General features: G+C 37.8%; 1 protein-coding gene across 1 annotated transcript in view; it reads left to right on the forward strand.

The window, feature by feature from the left end:
- Positions 1–15,643, forward strand: part of LOC104623228 (rab GTPase-activating protein 1) — a gene marked incomplete at its 3' end in the record, with an annotated part of 22,508 nt that extends 6,865 nt beyond the window's left edge. Inside the window, exons 3-12 of the mRNA XM_010290256.1 lie at positions 502–706; positions 1,346–1,520; positions 1,855–2,012; positions 3,667–3,777; positions 4,886–4,952; positions 6,437–6,539; positions 7,763–7,932; positions 10,674–10,848; positions 12,565–12,658; positions 15,493–15,643. Of these exons, the coding sequence (XP_010288558.1) occupies positions 502–706; positions 1,346–1,520; positions 1,855–2,012; positions 3,667–3,777; positions 4,886–4,952; positions 6,437–6,539; positions 7,763–7,932; positions 10,674–10,848; positions 12,565–12,658; positions 15,493–15,643 (1,409 nt within the window). The remainder of the gene's footprint in view (positions 1–501; positions 707–1,345; positions 1,521–1,854; positions 2,013–3,666; positions 3,778–4,885; positions 4,953–6,436; positions 6,540–7,762; positions 7,933–10,673; positions 10,849–12,564; positions 12,659–15,492) is intronic.
- Between the last annotated feature and the right edge of the window lie 3,211 nt (positions 15,644–18,854).

Here is an 18,854-nt window from a genome sequence, read left to right on the forward strand (position 1 = left end):
TAGGGAAAGGAAAAATTTAGGTACAGGTGTGTCCACATACCTTTCCACATTTCTCTCATTACAATCACTTAGTGCAGTCAATACCATGTTGTGATGCAGGTTACCTACCGTATGCTGGGCTATCCTCTCTTCTGAAAACACTTGCTATATTAGCCTTGAGATGTGTGCAGAAATATTAGGCATACTTGCCTGGCTGTACAAAATATAGTCTGTTTAACTCATCCATGCATCTTATTGCTGTAGTGAAAATCGGTGCACCCTCATATTGAAAAGAAGCCCTCTGAGTGAACTGGTGGTAGAGTTGGGATAGTTGAGTTGTTCTCTGTTATCAGTAATTCACTTTCAGGCAGGGTTTTCCTATAGTATTTTGGCCTGGCATGACTTTCTGTAATGTGTTTCTTGGTCGCTTTTGTCATTAAGTTGGTGATGTGCCAATCTCTGATAACTTACTTACATATGCCTTGTCTTGCTTCTTACATTCAACTTTGTGTCTCACCCTAGACTGTGAGGATTTGAGCCCTTTTACGCCTATGACAGATGAGGACAGCGTGGTGTTTAGCAAGCTCACCTACTTAGGCTGTGCCTCTGTGAACGCTCCCCGGAGTGAAGTGGAAGCCCTCAGAATGATGTCCATCTTACGAAGCCAGTGCCAGATTTCTTTAGATGTGACTCTGTCAGTGCCTAATGTCTCTGAAGGAACAGTAAGGTATGAAGCTTACTCGGATGTACTCTGTGACTTTGTGCATTTAATCTTATTTCCTTTTAGCAAAGGAAACAAGCTACCAGTTTACCTGGGAGGAGACATGAGCAACTTGGGATTTCGTTTAGTGGAAAACATGGATTTTAGAGAGATCTGAGAAGAGCGATGCTTTGAATTTTTTCACTGAAGATACGTTATGTCAAGGATCAGTATGAAATATTATGATGATCCAAGGTGTCCCAGAAGCCATAGTGGGAGTGGCTACTGCTGAACGCTTGGGAAATAGCCTGCAAAGTATTTAGTTTGTAGGGCTGGAAAATGGCTGATATACAGGGCTTAACAGTGATGAGGCTATTCATTGCTGCATATCAGTGTTGCTTTTTGAAGGCTAAGCTGTGAAAGCTATGGCGAAATTACTAGTGGAAATGTCTGTTGCATTGTACTTTTTAATGCTGTTCAGTTTAAATATAATTATTCTGGTCAAGCTTTGCAATAAATGACAGTCAGGAGCTAGTTTCTTTGTGATGTACCTTCTCCGGTAGCTGTGAAATTGTTAAAGCTTGCAAGTTAATATGTCTGAAATAATTCTTCTAAAGCTGCAAGCTTTGTGTTTTTTTTTTTTTTCCCCTCTCTCTCTTTTAACAGACTTTTAGATCCTCAGACAAACACAGAAATAGCAAATTATCCAATCTATAAAATCCTTTTCTGTGTACGAGGGCATGATGGAACCCCTGAAAGTGATTGCTTTGCTTTCACTGAAAGTCACTACAATGCAGAACTCTTCAGGATTCATGTCTTCCGATGTGAAATCCAAGAGGCTGTAAGTTGAATCTTTTTGTCAAATGATAATTACATATATCTAAACATTATTACTGAAGTGGAACTGAAGTATTTCAGGCACTTTAGAAGTAATGTAATTAATTTTTTCTACCCCAAGTTAAGATAATTATGGAAACCTTGGGTATGAAATAAGAATGCACATTTAATATTTTATCCTTTTAAGAAGTGTAGAAAATCAGTTAGACTTAAAACTGACTTATTTTCGTACAGTTACTTCTCATTCTATTATTCAGTGAAAATTCAGGTAGGTTTCAACTGCTGCATTCTGTATGTGTGTAGCTTTCTGATCTTTCTTTGGTGCCATCTAAATGCAGGTGAGCCGAATACTGTACAGCTTTGCCACTGCCTTCCGTCGTTCTGCCAAACAAACACCACTATCAGCTATTGCCACCCCACAGACTCCAGACAGTGATATTTTCACCTTCTCTGTGTCACTGGAAATCAAAGAAGATGATGGGAAAGGTTATTTCAGGTATAGATTCTTCATCCTGCATTGCTATTCCAGAATTAAATAAAGGTGTCCATAATGTGGGTTTTTTGCCTCTGTAGACCTGGCTCTGTATGAAAACAACCATACAATAATGAGTTTGTGATCAGCAGTTGTCTAGAATTCAATGCAATAACATTATTTAAAACACTTTCTTAAATAGTTTTTTACTTACTGCAGTGCAGGTGCTGTAAACCAGCCTAGGAGTTGATGCTTCCATGATTTCCAGAAGTTGTGCTGTTTCAGTCCTAGCCAGCCTGGGTATGTCAGCACGGACTGCAGGCTGAATCTCTGCCTCTGCTATGGAGATGTATCTGAAGATCTTTTCAGCCACAAAAAGGCAGTTGTTTAAGAGGTGGAACAGGGCATTTGTTTAAAAGCTATGTACCCACTCTATACAAAGTGAGGAAAAGTGGATTTTTGTCTCCAGCTAAGCAGAATCCTATCTACATTGGATGTACAGTACAGATTTTAGTTCAAAGAGCAGTATTTAGCAGTTTGACGCTAATCCTCGTATGACCCTTTGCATGCAGACCCATACTCACCTGGAAGTTGAGAGAACACTTTCACATATTCAGTCTCTGATCTCAATCTTTAATGTACCTGACCCTCTCTTAGCTCATCTGCTCTCACTTGTCACCCTGGGTCACTAGTAGTGCATTTCTGTCGTCCTGGGGAAATGAGGCCTGACTGCATGTACTGGCTGTAAGTATGTAAAGCCACTGTCTTGGCCCTGGAGACAAAACTCCTGCTGACAGTTAAAGGCAGTCTGCCATTCCCTTGGCCTGGGTGAGCGCCTGCTGTCAGAAAATAAACCCAAATTTTATTGGAGATGATAAACTATGGGCAATACTCCACAGTCCATTTTGCAACTCCTGGGGGTAACAATGCATAGTTTGAAAGTCTGAAATAAAATAAGGATTATTTTTATGTCCGAGGGCAAAGTGAAGATGTGGTTGACTTAAAGAAAGTCAAAACCCAACAGTCTGAATTTGTCCAGTATTTACTGCAACTGTGCTGCTCAGCAGAGAACATTGATGCTAAAACTTTAGGGTGTGTATTGGCATTGAAATATAATTTTAGGTTTTTCCACCAGAGCACACTATCCCCTCTATTGCAGCATTTTTGAGAAGGTGCTCTCTAGAGAAAAAATCAGGGAAGTAGCCTAAAGATGGGTGCTCTCTTTTGGCTTCTTGGCTTATTGTCTGCCTCAGCAGCCACTTCCCTTGTGAACGAAAGTGATGCAGTTTCTTATAAGTAATTGCTTAACAGATAATACTTGCATGTTACATGGGGAAACTTTATTTTCAATGTATTGAAAAGTATTTAGAAACTTTCTTGAAATGCTGCTGGAAGTCTCACAAAAGTAAGCCATGCAGTATAAAACCACAGTTTTTATTTTGAAAACTAAGTGTCCTTGGTTTTTACCTAATGATGATAAAATGTCATCACCTAATTGTGTTGCCATTTCTTTCATGTTACTGATCGCAGTGTGCAGGAAGAAGGGTCTTGAGCGCTTTTGTGTAAGAAGCTGGCTTCACCAAGTGTCTGATGCTGTTTTTGATACATGCAAGGAATACAGTAAATGATGCTCTTGAGTGTGTGTTTTTTTTTCTTTTCCTTTCTTGGTAAATAACAGTGCGGTTCCCAAAGACAAGGACAGGCAATGCTTTAAACTCCGCCAAGGAATTGATAAGAAGATAGTGATTTACGTCCAACAGACAACTAATAAAGAACTTGCTATCGAGAGGTATTTTCATCGATTTAAAAAAAATTCTTTATCTATTTGATGTTTTGTGTTCTTTCCTCTGAGGCAGCAGATTAATAATTGTTCTATGAATACGCCATTTATGTAATTTAACGCCATGCTCCTCTCTTGAGTGGTATTGTGCAGAAGATAAGATTGGTTTGTTCAGTGCATCTGTGGCAGGGCGCACAATGCAGGTGCAGTGAAATCCTGTGCAGATCTGCTTGTGGAATCTGTGATTGCTGTCTCCTCGAAATACACCTTTCAAGAATTTGTTTTAAAAACATATTGCTTTTACTTTAAGCAGACAGTTTGTCTTAAATGCTGAGGTTATAGTCAGTGACTGAGTTATTTCAAGTATTTGCTTTCCTTTCATCTCTTCTGTATCTGAGAATATTGTTATATGTACGCTTTGAATCTTCCACAGTCTGGGATTCTAGAATATGAAGCATCTGTGTAGGGCAGGGGAGAGCTCAGACTTCAAATCTTTCCCTGCTTAGAAATAAACTGGCGGTTTTTGACTACTGACAGAGTTTAGCACTGCTGATACTACAGAGAAAAAGACACAGCTTCTGCCAGCCTTTGCAGTCTGAAATGAAATGCACCTGTATGGGCCAAAAGTCTTTGGGAAATGAAACCGTAAAAGACAGGTCCTTGCACTTCATCTGGAATTTCCTGATCATTGTCTGTTTCAAAGGGTAAATTCTATGCAAATATATCTCAAAAAAACAGAAAAAAAAAAAAAAGAGGGAAGAATAATGCAGGTCAAGTTGTCCAGCAACATAGGTTGCTACCCTTGGTAGCTGTGTCTGTTTTACACTGTTCTTGCAAACAAAGATAATTGAACAACTTTCCAAGCTATTGTAGGCAGGGTAAAATCATAGTGTAAATACGCTTATGAAATCTTGCTCGACATTTTTAATACTGGCTTGAGCTTGTTTTGCTTGACATGCCTGATGCTGCTTTCAAATGTCAAGGTTTGTTGACATTTGTTACTGGATTCATGGGCTGCCTGTGATGTATGACAGGGAATATTTAGATAAGGTATGTTAATGGTTTGTTTATGAGTAAGTCTAATTTTTGCAGTTTAATTTTTTGCCTGGCTTTGCAGATGTTTTGGCCTTCTCCTTAGCCGTGGGAAAGATGTTCGGAGTGGTGACATGCACCTTTTAGATTTGGTAAGGATCTTTTATTAACAAAATTCAGTAATAATTTTTATTACAATTGTGCATAATCTCAGGATAAACAGAAAAGATTTAGATGCTTATGCACACTTGATGGGGATTGATGCTGCAGCTTATGCTATTGAGGGTGAGGCTCTGGGCAACTGGGTTGAATCCCTGCCTCTGCTACAGAGTTAGTTGCCCTATTTTGCAGTCAGTCATGACTCTTCTTGTTTAGGGGCCTAGAAGAAAGAAAATGGAAACTTGTTTTTGAAAGTGCTGAATACTAAAGAGCTGTGCTCTGAGCATCAAAAGCTTTATAGCATACTTGCCACTGTAAGAATTGAGGCCTAAGCAGCTTCAAATATAACACTGAGAAATAGTGGGGACTTTATGACTCACGTTTCCATCTATAAAATGATGATAGGGATCATCTGACTTCACAGGTGTGTTGTGAAAACAAATTTGCTAGTGTTTATAAAGTACATACTTACTACAATAGTGAGTACCCAAAATGGTCTGATACTACATGAATAATTTTGCTTTTTATTGGGCTTTGGATTGCCCAGAAAATAAGGTTGGTGGGAAGACAGACACATTGAACACTAAAGATAAAATATTGACTTGGTTCCTAATAGCTGAATAACATGTGGGTTTTGTATGCTGAACGAAGCTGGTTCTCAAGATGTTTTAGAGTAAAATTTAGTTTATAAAATAGCTACTAAGGATAAAATAAAACACTACTGGTGTATTAAAACATCATAGTGAAGTAGAAGGTATGTTAACGTGAAACATCTGCCAAGTTTACAAGTTCAGCAGCTTGTAAGAGTGTGTTCTGATTTAATTTGTTTTCTTGTATTAAAGGCAATGAACTACATCCCCTCAGTTCATTGATTAAAGCCTTACATGTTTAAAAGCTTTACCATTCAGGCAGCTGTCATTCAGAGACTGATTGATGCAAAATGAGGCCATAATGACTGGATTGCCTTGGGTTTTCCAGAACAACTTAAAAGAAGTTTGAAGAGGTGTTTCTTTTTTTGGTTTGTTTTTTCTGGCGTTTTGGGGTAGGTAGGTTTTTTGTTTCGTTTCGAACAGCAGCAGCAAAAAAGCAAAGCTTTTGCAGCTTGGAGTCCTGTCTTTCCAAGTAACTTGTCTGTGATCTCACCTACACCTGTGTGAGCTGAAAGTTGCTGTGGCCACTGCCAAAAATGAGCTATTGGTCTTCAGGTCTCACTAGACAGTTGTTCATACCATGTACATCCATAACAATTAGTATTAATTGAATTGGCCTTTTTGTGTTATCAGCAAGGAGAACAAAGATTGTATGGGAACTCTATTATTTTCTTCAGAGATGATCTCTGTTACAGGACTGTGTCACATGGACTTCAGATGCTTGCCCTTCTCTTGCCAGTACAATAGCTGTTTTACGGGGCTGAGACTTCATAATATAGAAATTCATTTAATTTAAATAAAAATACATAAACTCGCCTTGTTTCCAGGAATCCATGGGTAAAAGTTCTGATGGGAAATCATATGTGATCACTGGGAGCTGGAATCAAAAATCTCCACACTTCCAATTTGTAAATGAAGAAACACCAAAAGGTATGAAAATTTTGCCGGATGTTATCTCTAGCCAGGGCAAATGACTCGCACAGTGGGCATCGGATCAATTATCTTTTGTTTAAGATGAATCCTGCAGAAAGACTTTCTTCATAGTGTGGGATATGTTCTTAGAAAGGGGGGTGCCAGTTGTAACATAACAATCTAGACAAAAGAGAAGGCTAGAAGAAAACTCCTGTGTTCAGTAATAATGCCTTGTAAGAATAACTGTATTTCAGTAGGAGGCTGTTTAGGTTTGGGGACAGGATGCAGATGCCTTGCACACCGTTAGAGCTTCTTAAGAATCCCATTGAGAACTGCACCAAAGGATTGTTGCAGATTTCTTCTTTGCTTAGTTTTTGTGGTCAATTCAGATTTTTCTGAATCCAAGTTTTTAGTTAAAAAAGAAAATGGGTTCCTGTACCTATGAAAATGAAAGTAAAACACTCCCAACTGTAATCTGAAAATAGCTGATGCTGCCTTGCTCTCTTGAGTCCTCAAACAGATCTGTCATTACTTCTTTTAAGATGTCAGCTGAATTATCATCTTTTCCATCTGTTGGCACAGTTGCAAGCCAAAGGTTGGTGAAGTTAATGAAAATTGGCTGGGCAAAGCTATGAAAGTCAGCTGCTTGGTACAGCTGGGTACAATCTGCTGCTAGATTGAATGACATCCTACCTAAAGGACAAAATTTATCATTTAGTACCAGGAGAGATCTCAGGTCACTGAGTCCCGTTGCCTCCTTTTGGAGCATTATACTGTATACTCAATTTTCTGAATCTCACAGCTGAGATGGCCTTAAATGCTACCTTTAATATGGTGGGATTTAACTCTTGTTTAAGTAACTTCTAAAAACAAAAAACAGCTAAAATGTAATTAGGATACATGGCAAGAGGTCTGCACCATGGAGTTAAATATACAGATCCTTTATAATGTTTAATGAAGGTTTTTGATGCATTTCAGTGGGATTTGAAAAAGCAAAATTTTTGTTCTCTTTAACAAGACCATTTTCTTGGCTTGAAGTTTCCTTACTCTCTAGTGAATAGTGCATAGTCATCTTATTTTCCTGTTTTGAGCCTTCTAGGTTTTTGAGATGAATGATTTAGGGAAAAAACTGAATTCTGCAAAAAAGTTTCTTTGTTCTTTCATGTTGCTGGGAAAAAAGTTATGGAATATTTTGTTTGAAATACTTCTTTTAATACTGTCACTTTGTTTTTTCTCTCTAGATAAAGTATTGTTTATGACTACCGCTGTGGATTTGGTGATAACTGAGGTTCAGGAACCTGTTCGATTCATTCTGGAGACTAAAGTCAGAGTTTGCTCACCTAACGAGAGATTGTTCTGGCCCTTCAGCAAGCGTAGCTCTACTGAAAATTTTTTCCTAAAATTAAAACAGGTAACGCTTTAATAAATAAATAAAATCTACAGTTCATTTCGGATTTGACAAGGTGGTTTTTCAAATCTAATTGTGGTACTGTCAATTGTATTGTTTCTAGACTTGAGAGGTAGGTTTGTGGTATAATGCTGAATAAACAAATATGTTGGATGTAAAGATTAATTGTAGTTATTAGTGCCTGTTGGCAGATCAGAATTTCCCTATGGTTGTTTCTCCCTATGATTGGTGAAACCTTTACGAATACACTGTTTATATTTCAACATTTTGCTCTTGATTCAAAAAGGTACGATAAATGCTCTTCAGTTTTAGAAAAGCTATCCTTCGTTATGCTAATTGTTGCTGGCTATCTAAATTTCCCATAAAAAGCTGGATGTCCTTATCTCAAAGCAAATTTTGATAGTTTTGAGGCTGCGAAGTTACATAGAGGCTTATGGATTTTCCAGCCAAACCATAGAAATAAAAGGAACAGAAGATTTATCTGCAAACTGGGGCTACGCTGAGTTGCTTGTGTAAGGGTATAGTAGATTAAGTATGTAACATTAAGGGTTAAGAGAAAAAAAGGCTTTAATATAATCCTGGTGACTTGCTAGATGATATGTCACTAAACTGATTTTATTATACAAATCCAACTTTTTTTTAGATGAGCAAACATCCACCTGGAATTAGAAAACAAAAAATTTTTTTGTGAAAGTACATTTTTCTCCTTGTACGTGGTTGGAAGCAAGAGATTTCACACATAGCCCAAGTTTCCCCTGGCGGGGGGAAATCTAAGAAATCACAAAAAAATCCCTAGAACTTGTTAAAAACTTTTACTGTTTTTTCCAACTTACATTTTTCCCCTATCTACTGAAAAGGAAAGGATTAAGGATTATTTCTGTCCAGGATATTAATAACAACAGTACAAGGCAATAACTTGGTCTCAAAATAAGGCTGGAAAGTTGAAGATCCAAGTTGCTAAAGGGATGATGTACTTGAAGTAGCTGCCATTCTCCTGCTTTAGACATTATTATTCTGAAATGAAAGTCCTGTTTAAGGAAACTGAAATATATAGAAGCAAATAACAATGTGGATGTATGTGCTTTCTCAAGGTTTAATAACTCTGGGTGCAGCCCAAAAAAACAAGGCTGGAGTCCTGATTTCTTGATAAGTGTTCTTTTTTTAGAGAGGTTTTGAATGAAATGAGGCTTTTCTTAGGTTTGGTTTTCTTTGCAGTTGTCTTAAAGTGCTAGCAAATAATGGCATCTTGGTAGTAGCAAACATGGGGTTCACTAAGGAATCTTTTTTGTGTAAGTCCTATTTTTTATATAAAATATGAATACACTTTTGGAAACTTCAAAATTTAAGGTGGAAAAATTCTTCATGGATGAGATCAGTCTTTTTATTTAGGATATTTTTGAGATGGAGCATGGAGGTGTTGAACAGTTAAGGCTGTTGGGCTATAAATATTCTACAACCTCCAAAAGGTGCCTTTTCTGGTTGGCACTGTAGAGGAAGCTTATCTTACTTAGCTACTTCTGTATCTTTTGTCTTACCAAATTCACAGGCATTGTGACTTATCTTAGCTAATTCCCTTTTCTTCCACAGGCACTGTCAGGTTATCCGACTTCCAGTGTTTACTGATGGAAGATTATCAAAATTCATAGTGGAAGCAACAAATATAGAATGTACTGCTTGATAAGCCTGGAAGGGAAACCTGTTTCTATGGAGTTATGATTAGCCTATTAAAAATACAGCTGTGTAGAACTGGCTTATCTTACTTTGGCAGTGTTTCTTTATTTGGAAATGGTGAAAGCAGAGGGATTTTATTTGCTCAGATTACATTTAGTGATTTAGTAATTTTTAGTTTTGATGCATTTCTTTTCATTTTTAATACTCCAAAGGATAAAACTGAGCACTGGGAGCTTAGTATAGAGTATAATTATAAATCTTATTTCCCTCTTTTCTTCACCTTTCCTTTTCTACTCTCTATTCTTATGCATTTATGAAAAAAAAAATCTAAATCCGTAGACTGTATTAGAATTTTAGAACCACTTCACAAAGAAAAATCCTCCTTTAAAGGAAAGGAAGGTATCAAAGTATTGAAAATTAAGGAGAAGACAGGGCCACATAAGAGACTTTGAGACTCAACAGTTTGTGTTTGGGCAGCAATGTATACACAGATATATGACTTGGAAGCATCGCTAAAGGCAATTGCCATGGTGGGAAAATAAATGTGACAAATTTCATTAAAACTCTTCTTTTGCCACTGTCAGTAACCCCAGAAAGTTAAAGAAAGAAATCAGACATAATTTTAAAGGTTTTGGTTTTAATTTTCCATTAATCTTTAAATAAAGGTAGAGTTGCTTCATATTAAGGAACCTTTCTCTTTTAGACCATTTGTTGGGCAGATGCGTTTACAGCTTTAAAAATCTATGCATTTGTGTCCAATCCATTTCTGGCTCAAAAGATGAGCTACCTATGGATGGCGGACCCAAGTGACGCTTCTGCTGTCTCGGTACTAGATACTCATGCCTTTTGGGTGCAGTATGCTTACGGCTTGTTCTAGGGCATTAGGGATAGAAACACTTGTGGGCCTGCATGATGCATTAAGTGTGCTGGAAGGACTGAACGTTCCTCACTGTAGAATGTGATGAAAATTGTGTCTCAGCTCTCGTATTCCAGAAAGAGAAGGTGGAGCCTTATGAGATAATCTGGGTATTTGTACAGCTTTTCTCTGTAAAATGAAACTTCTTGTTTCTTAGATAAAGCAAAAGGACAGAAAGAATAACTCAGACACGTTATATGAAGTTGTGTGCCTAGAAAGTGAATCAGAAAGGGAGAGAAGAAAAACCACAGCAAGCCCCTCTCTTCGTCTGCCCCAGTCTGGGTCACAGGGCTCAATGATTCCTTCTCCTCCAGAGGATGATGAAGAGGAAGGTAAGAAGTGGATTGTATGCTTTGTATGCTTGGAAAGAAAGGATAGTTGGTAAATAACATAGTTATGAAACATGTTAAATCCTTTACGATCGGAATCTGGCCTACTGATGGGTTTTTTCCTTGCTTTAATGCTGTGAGTATTTGATAACCAGTACCCCTGCATTCCTTGATCAGCCTCTCCCTTGTTTGACACTTCTGTGAATATGCTTTTCTCAGCCCAGGCCTCATGAAGCCTCCAGCATGATATATTTGGAACAATGTGAAAAGGGGCTGCTAAAAATTTGGGATTGTCATGTAGCTTCTGCCCCTCCCTGAGCAGCTGTGAACAGATTTGAGAGTAAAAATGAGAAGCTGGTATTATTTGGAAATACAAGCAAGCAGCATGTTGTAGTGAGGAGGCGAGTACAGACATCTGTAATACATAGAACTATATCAGGACGTGCCCAGCTTGAAACTTTATGCATTATCAAGATCTTTTTTCTGCTTTTAAAAAATTCTCTTAAACCAAAATATGGACAGGTTCTGAATATATAAACATCTGGCCTTACAGCTCTGAGCTGAAATGTACATGACTTGAGTTTCTGCTTTTTAAATTTTTCTGCTGGCCTTCCATGTGGCCTTGGGTGAGTTGTTTCACTTCTGTGCTTTAATTTCCCTTTTGGGGGGAGAGGAGGGGAAGGTTGGTTTGAAAAGTAACTCCGTTGCAAAGTGTTACTCATTAGCAATCTCTAACCGCTACACTAAACCACGGTGGTATTCTTTTCTAGACCAGGAATGTGTATTTATTTTGTTTACAGTTGATGGGACTTGCAGCATTGTAGCTTTTGCTGACAAGTTCAGGTGTTAATTGAGAAAGCAGAGATTTAATGAAAAAGAATGTATTTCCTCAATAATGCAAAACCAGTGTTGACTACTGTATCAATGAAATGTAGTTTTTGTATACGATACTTGCTGCGAGTGTTTAAAAATATCTGGGAGTACATCAGTTAGTATTGGTTTCAAAAAGTTACTGTGATTATGCTAATCCTCCCCCTCCACCGCATTTTTGAATGAGTATCATTCAAAAAGCTGTTTAATTTAAGCCAAGGAAGTTATCAAAAAGTACTAGCTTTCAAAGTAAAAGTACAAAACCGTTAAAGTAAAATACCTCGTGGACCTTCATGGAGCTGCAACAACATGGCGAGTCTGCAGCTGCTCAGTGGAACCACGTTGACTTTATTGTCTTCTTTGATTTTATAGTATTGTAGCTGTTCACATACAGAAATTTGTGCTATTTGAGAACTTTTGTAGTATTCTAAAAGTCTGGGGTAGGATAATAGAATTACCTATGTGAGGAGGGACCTTTGGAGGTCTCTAATTGTGCCTCCCACTCAGTGTGAATCCAGCCAGATAGGTTATTCATGGCTTTGTCTTTTTGTGTTTTGGCTATCTCCAACGGTGAAGCTTCCCTCTCTAGGCCCTTGTATTAGTTTGACCACACTTGTGGTAAAATTTTTTCCTGATTTTTAACCATAATTTCATATGTAGCTGCTTGTCTTCTGTCACTTGGCACATCACTGCATGCCTCCAGGAAGAGTCTGCTTCTGCCTTCTCTGTGTTGAGTGACAAGCACTGCATCTGTACTTCTTGCCACACTGTGATACTGTTAGGAGAACAACATTTAAATCTGTAGAGTAATGGCAGCTGATCTCAGCATCTCTTCTGTTCTATTGGCAGACAATGACGAACCACTTTTAAGTGGTTCTGGAGATGTTTCCAAAGAGTGTGCAGAAAAAATTCTTGAAACGTGGGGAGAGCTGCTCTCCAAATGGTAAGTGGCAAAATGACATTCTGAAAATTACAGTTCTGAGTATTTTCAGTCTGTTTCTTCCTTCCACTTGGAGTTTTTGTTATTTCCAGAAGCCAGTTGAGATGAGATTAGTATGGATTTAGTCTTCTTGCATCTCCACAACACCCCTTATTCTCTGACTTGGTGTTTTCTAATTTCTTCAGAGGGTGTTTTAAGTATTTTAATTTTTGAGTGCATGCTTAAATACTGTATAGAAATTCATTTACGCTATGTCCTTAGGTGGTTATCTCGTAAAATGAGTATTTTACTTATCTGTGAGTTTTACTGGGATTTTGTTAAAGAAAAACCTAAACTAGGTAGTACAAAGAAAATGCAGTGCTTCCTTTCTCTTTATTTTGCATAGATCACTTTCATTCCTTTTTGTGATTCTGATGTAGTTCACAGCCAGTATTTCCTGCAGCTGTCGTATGTAGCTTAAGAATATGAGAGATTTGTACTTGGATAGCAAATATGCTTTTCCTCGCTTATCTAAAGGAAGATGGCTCCAGAGCTTGCCAAGAAGGAAGTACATGAGCTCTTCTGTTTTTTTTCCTAGAAAATGCCAATTTACAAGAACAGTGTTTCTTGACAGTCAAGTTGCTAATGCAACACCTGTCCTCCTTTCATGAAGGATCTTTTATTCATCTTGAAGTAGCCTGAGCAGTTCTAAGAAAGTGATGCTGATGACTGCAAAAGTCAGTATTTTTTTTCACAAAGGGAGAAGACAGGCACAACATCAGACTGAGCTTAAATATGCTATATTTTTACTCTGGATTTTGTTGTTGCCTTCTGCTTCCTCGTGTTACTGCGGAGCCGGGCAAGGGAAGTACAGCACATCAAAGATCTGAACAGAATCTAGATGTAAGGAGTAGGATAGCAGAGATTAGAGTAAGTCATGCACTTTAGATGAGGAAAAGTATTGATGTGACCACTTAACCAGAATTCTCCTTAAATTAAGGTTATAACAATTTACTGTTATTTTTTTATTTTCTGCAACTACTTAGTACTTACTTGAATAAGTACTTTTACTTCCATTTTGGTTTTGCACTAATATTTTCCTACCACTAATTTGGTAGGAAAGTGAACATCAGAAATATACACCTTCGTGAGAAGGGGAAGGCTGTGGTAAAATGATACATGATCCCTTTCCCTTCCCTCTCCTAGACTTGTAGAAACATCTTTAACAGATGAGCTCTATGCATCTGGTGCTGTGAGAAAGTTTCCTTCAACTTGAATTTTTTTGTAATTCTTCCAAGGGCTCAAGGATAATTAAGCCACCTGACTCCCATTGAAAATGTTTTGGCAGCTCTAAGAGGATATGAAGTGCTTCTGTGCTAATGCTGGCAACAACTTTAATATGTGTTAAAGGGCTTTCCTTCTTAACGAAAAACGAGTATTTGGAAGTAATGATCCTTGAGCTTTTAATGTAAGAGGATTTAAAATCATAAAAATCAGAGTTCAGGTAGTTTCATGTGAGTTTTTTAGAATCCTGTAATCAGATTTGTATAGCAATTACATACGCATTGTTATTTTGTGATTTCTAAATAATATTTGTCTTATTTCATAACTGCTGAGTCACACAATTTTCTCTTTTCAAAATAGTCTGGAAGAATCTAGTAGTGTGTGGCTTTTAGTCTACAGCTGTACAGTTCATGGCTGTATTCATTGGAATTACTATTGCACTTATTCTGATCTGAGATTCAGGCAAAGCAGTTTTACAGGCCTTTACAAAGAATTTGAATATTTTGTATAGAAGAAGTATTTTATATAAGTATTTATATCTATAGATACGAATGTAATTATTATCTGCATACTATTTTTATTGTAGTTTATTTTGTTTAGAGAAAGCACAGTGAAGGATGACATTATAGTACTAGGTTCTGTGCAATATATACTGATTTAAATGTCCGGCATTCCACTGGGTTGGAACACTGTAGACTGGAGAAAGGCGACAAGGAGTCCCAGTCTATGTAAAATTATCGTCCACATATCTGTTAGACTGTTAACAAACATTGTTAAATGCCAGTTTATTGTTAAGAAGATAATGTGATCAATATGACTTAAGTTCAGTTTTTTGCCTGGCTTTGTGTGTGAGCCCTCTTAATCATTTGACTTAGAAGTTTGTTTTTTAGTAACTGCAGAAAAAACGTGATTTCTTTAAGACTTCTGTCTTTTGGGGATTTTATGTATAAGCCACAAACAGACTGTTCAGTTTAACTTTCTGTAACTGCATAAATTACATGTAGGTTTAGTTTTTAAAACTTACAGTGCTGTATTTTATGAGCTGTCACCAGTCTCACTTGAAAAAACTGTTTAGATGGGACTAGATTGTACAGTGGAAGCTGCTTAAATGCATGGATGTAGAGATAACCATATGAGATTTTTTTATAGCTGTGTTTGCCTGCCCTCTCTGCCTCCCTCACCTGGAAGGTTACCTGCCTGCTTGAGTGTAGGAAGTCTAGAGAGCAGTAGATGCTTCTGCAAACTATTTCTCATTGTGGTGTAGTTTGAGCTTGGCATCTTAACATGGTGTGGTATCTGTCCTCCAGGTCTAGTTTTTGCTGGAGTCTTTTTGTTTGTTGAGTGTTTTACAACGTATGTTTATATTATATTTAATTTTAATGGGAATCAAGGAAATAGTTTGGAAAGTGCTTCTCCAGATCTGTTTCTTTAATAACATGAATTTCACTTACTCTAGCAACATACGGACTGTCTTGAAATTCCTGTTGTTTTATGTTTGTTACACATCAGTTGTTGCTCATGTATTAATTTATTTGGATTTGGGTAATAGTAACAATGCCTCCACCTACACCCAGGCACCTCAATTTAAACGTGAGGCCAAAGACATTGTCAGCGTTGGTGAGGAGCGGTGTCCCTGAGGCCCTAAGAGGAGAAGTGTGGCAGTTGCTGGCAGGATGTCATAATAATGATCACCTGGTGGAGAAGTACCGAATTCTCATCACAAAGGTAGAATGCTTTTTTCATCTCCCTCCCCCCGGCCCCCCCCATATCTTAAGGAATGGAAATACAGAGACTTCAGAGTGTGTACCCTCTTGCCTAAAGGTCCGTGAGTGTATCTGAATATAGTGTATCAACTAGTGAGCATAATTCAATCCTCTCTACAACAAAAAACTTTAACATGCAGTGCTAGTTGTGGCATTATCTCTACTTAGAGTGCTTTCTTTTTAATAGTCCTACTTCTGTTTCACTCTGAGTTTGTCAAAAATTAGTATTCTATTAATTGCTTTCATAATTGACAGAGATTCAGGGAGCTCATTTCCTTTGCTTGTTTGGATTTCCTGAATGAAAGCTGAATTTTGCTGTATTGTCTTAACATGCATGCTAAAAATCCAACGCTAGTTGAAATTGCAGCCTTTTTTTAATAGAAAAACCAGAACGGTTTGGACATTTTTGCACTAGGCAGCGTTTTTTTAACTTCTCGTCTTGAATGCTGACCGCAGTAACATAGGAAAAGAAAATAAGAATCATATATACAGACATTGTTCAGTGTTTCTCAAAGTTCTAGAGTAACAAATGGGTCACAAAATTAAATGTCTCTTCCTTAATCAGAAAACCAATGTCTTAATTTGGATTTGACCATTATCTCTATAGATATGTTGTATTTTACTGCTTTCCTCAAATGTGCAAGTCTAGAAGGACTATATTAGAAATTACTAATGATGCAACTTCAGTATAAATGTAACAGAAATTAATTATTCACCAGTTAAAAAAGCAAAACAACTGAATTGGCCTTTTTATGTCTATGTTCTGATGGTACAGATTCACAAGGAGCGATTAAAGGCCTTATTTTGAGGGCAAGAGGGCTTCTGAAATTAAACTTAGTTTCTGCTGGAATCATGCAGGAAGGATACTACTGACATGATTTGAATGAATCATGTCAGATTAGCTAAAAATGTTCTACCATAAGTACTTTCACACACTTACTGAGTATAGAAGAAACTTGATCTGAATTCCTTAATATTGGTACGTGCATTGTAGAGCTGTAACTTGGATTTTATGGTGAATAAATCGTACAAGTAATGTGGAAGTTGAGTGCTCTGGCAAGGAGTTTCACACAGCTACTCCTGTTGTGTTATTTTAGTTGCCTAGTGAGTAGTTGACAGTGTCACTTGTTTCTCTGTTTCAGTATTTTGGTATAAGAATGGAAAAGATGATCTCTCTGTGGCACAGTTGGTGACACATACTGTTACTGTCTTTGTGAGCTAGAAAGGAAAAGTTTAACATTTCAGTTTTAAATCTGTGAAACCTTTCCACTCATTTACATTTGGCAGAGACAAAGGAAATAACCTGGATGTAATGTGCTGGGAGCATCTCTAGAGTCCAAGTAAAAGTGAGGGTCGGCTGATCCAGCGCTGTGTTCTGCAGCAAAAGGACTGGTTATACCTGCAGTGGTCATTCAGCATGGAAACTAATTAAGGAATTAAACAATGAAAGAAAATGAGTACTGAAAAACTATTCTCAGATTCTGCTGTAGACATATGAGGTCTATAGTACACTACCAGCATGCTACAATAACTAGCTCAAGCAGATGGAAATGAAGTCTCCTTTAATCTGGAAGTGCCATATTAGAGCATTGTTGAGGGTGTTTGCCTTATTGTGACAAGTATGAAAATGGACTGTGACTTTCTGTAGAATGGACAGAGATGGGTGCTTTGGGAGCAAAAGTATTTGGTTGGTTTACGGTGGAGCTGTGATTTCTTCAATCTGCAGGCAGTGGAAGAAGTGTAAGGTTTCAAAAAAGGTTATCAGTGGCATTGTGGAAGTACTAGAGATGAGAATAGGCAAAGAATGCAAAATTGTTTGGGAGGCTGAGGAGAATGTCAATTCAAGACTCAGGAAGGTAACGTTTGTAGACCCGTTCTATATAGTATCTGCTAACAGTATAATAATGCTGGGCTGCACTTTGGCTTTCATTTTTTATTTTCATGCCTTTCATAGATTATTTGACCATTTTGGAGTTCTAATGTGACTAATTCTTACTGCTCTGAAAACAGCAGCTCAGTTACAGTCAATATGCAGCATATTACAGGAGTAAGCGTGTCTGGGGGAAAAAAAAATTGTTGATTATATGAAAGCACGAGTCTCTTATAATATATGGCATTACCATCTTTGAAATGCTTCGCCGTGTTTTGCATGTCACTAATACAAATTTTTCTCTGGCCAGCGTGCAATTATTTGCATCACCATGCATTGAAAACGGTATATCTCAGAATAACTGCTGTGATGTAGTGCAGAAGCACAAGGAGTTGATGTAAAACCTTTGCTCTTCAGTGCAAGTAGGAGATGCAGTAAGCCTGTTTGAGTACTCATAATCCAGTGCCCCTTTTCTCTTAGTGTTGACCTCTATTCCTGTAGCTGCATTTGATTTCTGTCAGGCTTTTCATGACCCCATGTAGCAGCACAGTCCCAAATTAATAAGGATCTGTGGTGACAGCTGCTTCAAAAGCTTCTGGCCTCTTTCAGGGATTTTTTTTTTTCCCTTTGTGTGCAGGGTGTTGCATACAGGCGCCCCAGTATTTTTTCTGGTGTTTGCTTTCCTGTGCAGTTCTGGCCTCTGGTGCTTGGTGAATCTGTGTTTTTTGCTTTCTTTTGCAAATTAACTGCTGCAAGGATAGTTTCTTATTTATTGTTGATGAATGGCTACTGAATGATTGAAAAGGAAATGTCTTCTGTTGTGTTGTACCACTGAAGGCTGTGTCTAGGTCTCTTCCTGAGTCTTGATTTGTACATTAAAAAAGGCATTGAAACCATGCCTCAAGGTGTGCTTGTTGCATTCTCGTCATCATGACAGTATGTATTAATTATTTGCTGCTTCCTTTTTTGATAAACCATAGCTGGGTTTTTGTACTCTGTGCTTTTGTTATTGCGGTAATGTCCAAGTTTCACCATTGTGGTGCTTCCACAAATGACTTTTGAGAATTTGCACACCATCTGTGTGCAGTAATAAAGCTTTTAGCAGCTCCAGTTTGCTGTGCTCGTGGTGGGAGTATGGATGAAAGCCAGCGCAGTGAATTAAGGTCATGTCTCTACTGGGGACAGAAAGCAAACTCTAGGTAAAAAAATCTAGACAATCCCTTTGAGAGGCATCTGTTCCTGTTAGGACCTTGGCTATCATGGTTACGGCTGTTAATCTTCAGGCTTCCAGCCACTGAAAGGG

This window comes from Phaethon lepturus, unplaced genomic scaffold, assembly GCF_000687285.1.
Source record: "Phaethon lepturus isolate BGI_N335 unplaced genomic scaffold, ASM68728v1 scaffold55286, whole genome shotgun sequence".
In the NCBI taxonomy this organism is placed as follows: Eukaryota; Metazoa; Chordata; class Aves; order Phaethontiformes; family Phaethontidae; genus Phaethon; species Phaethon lepturus.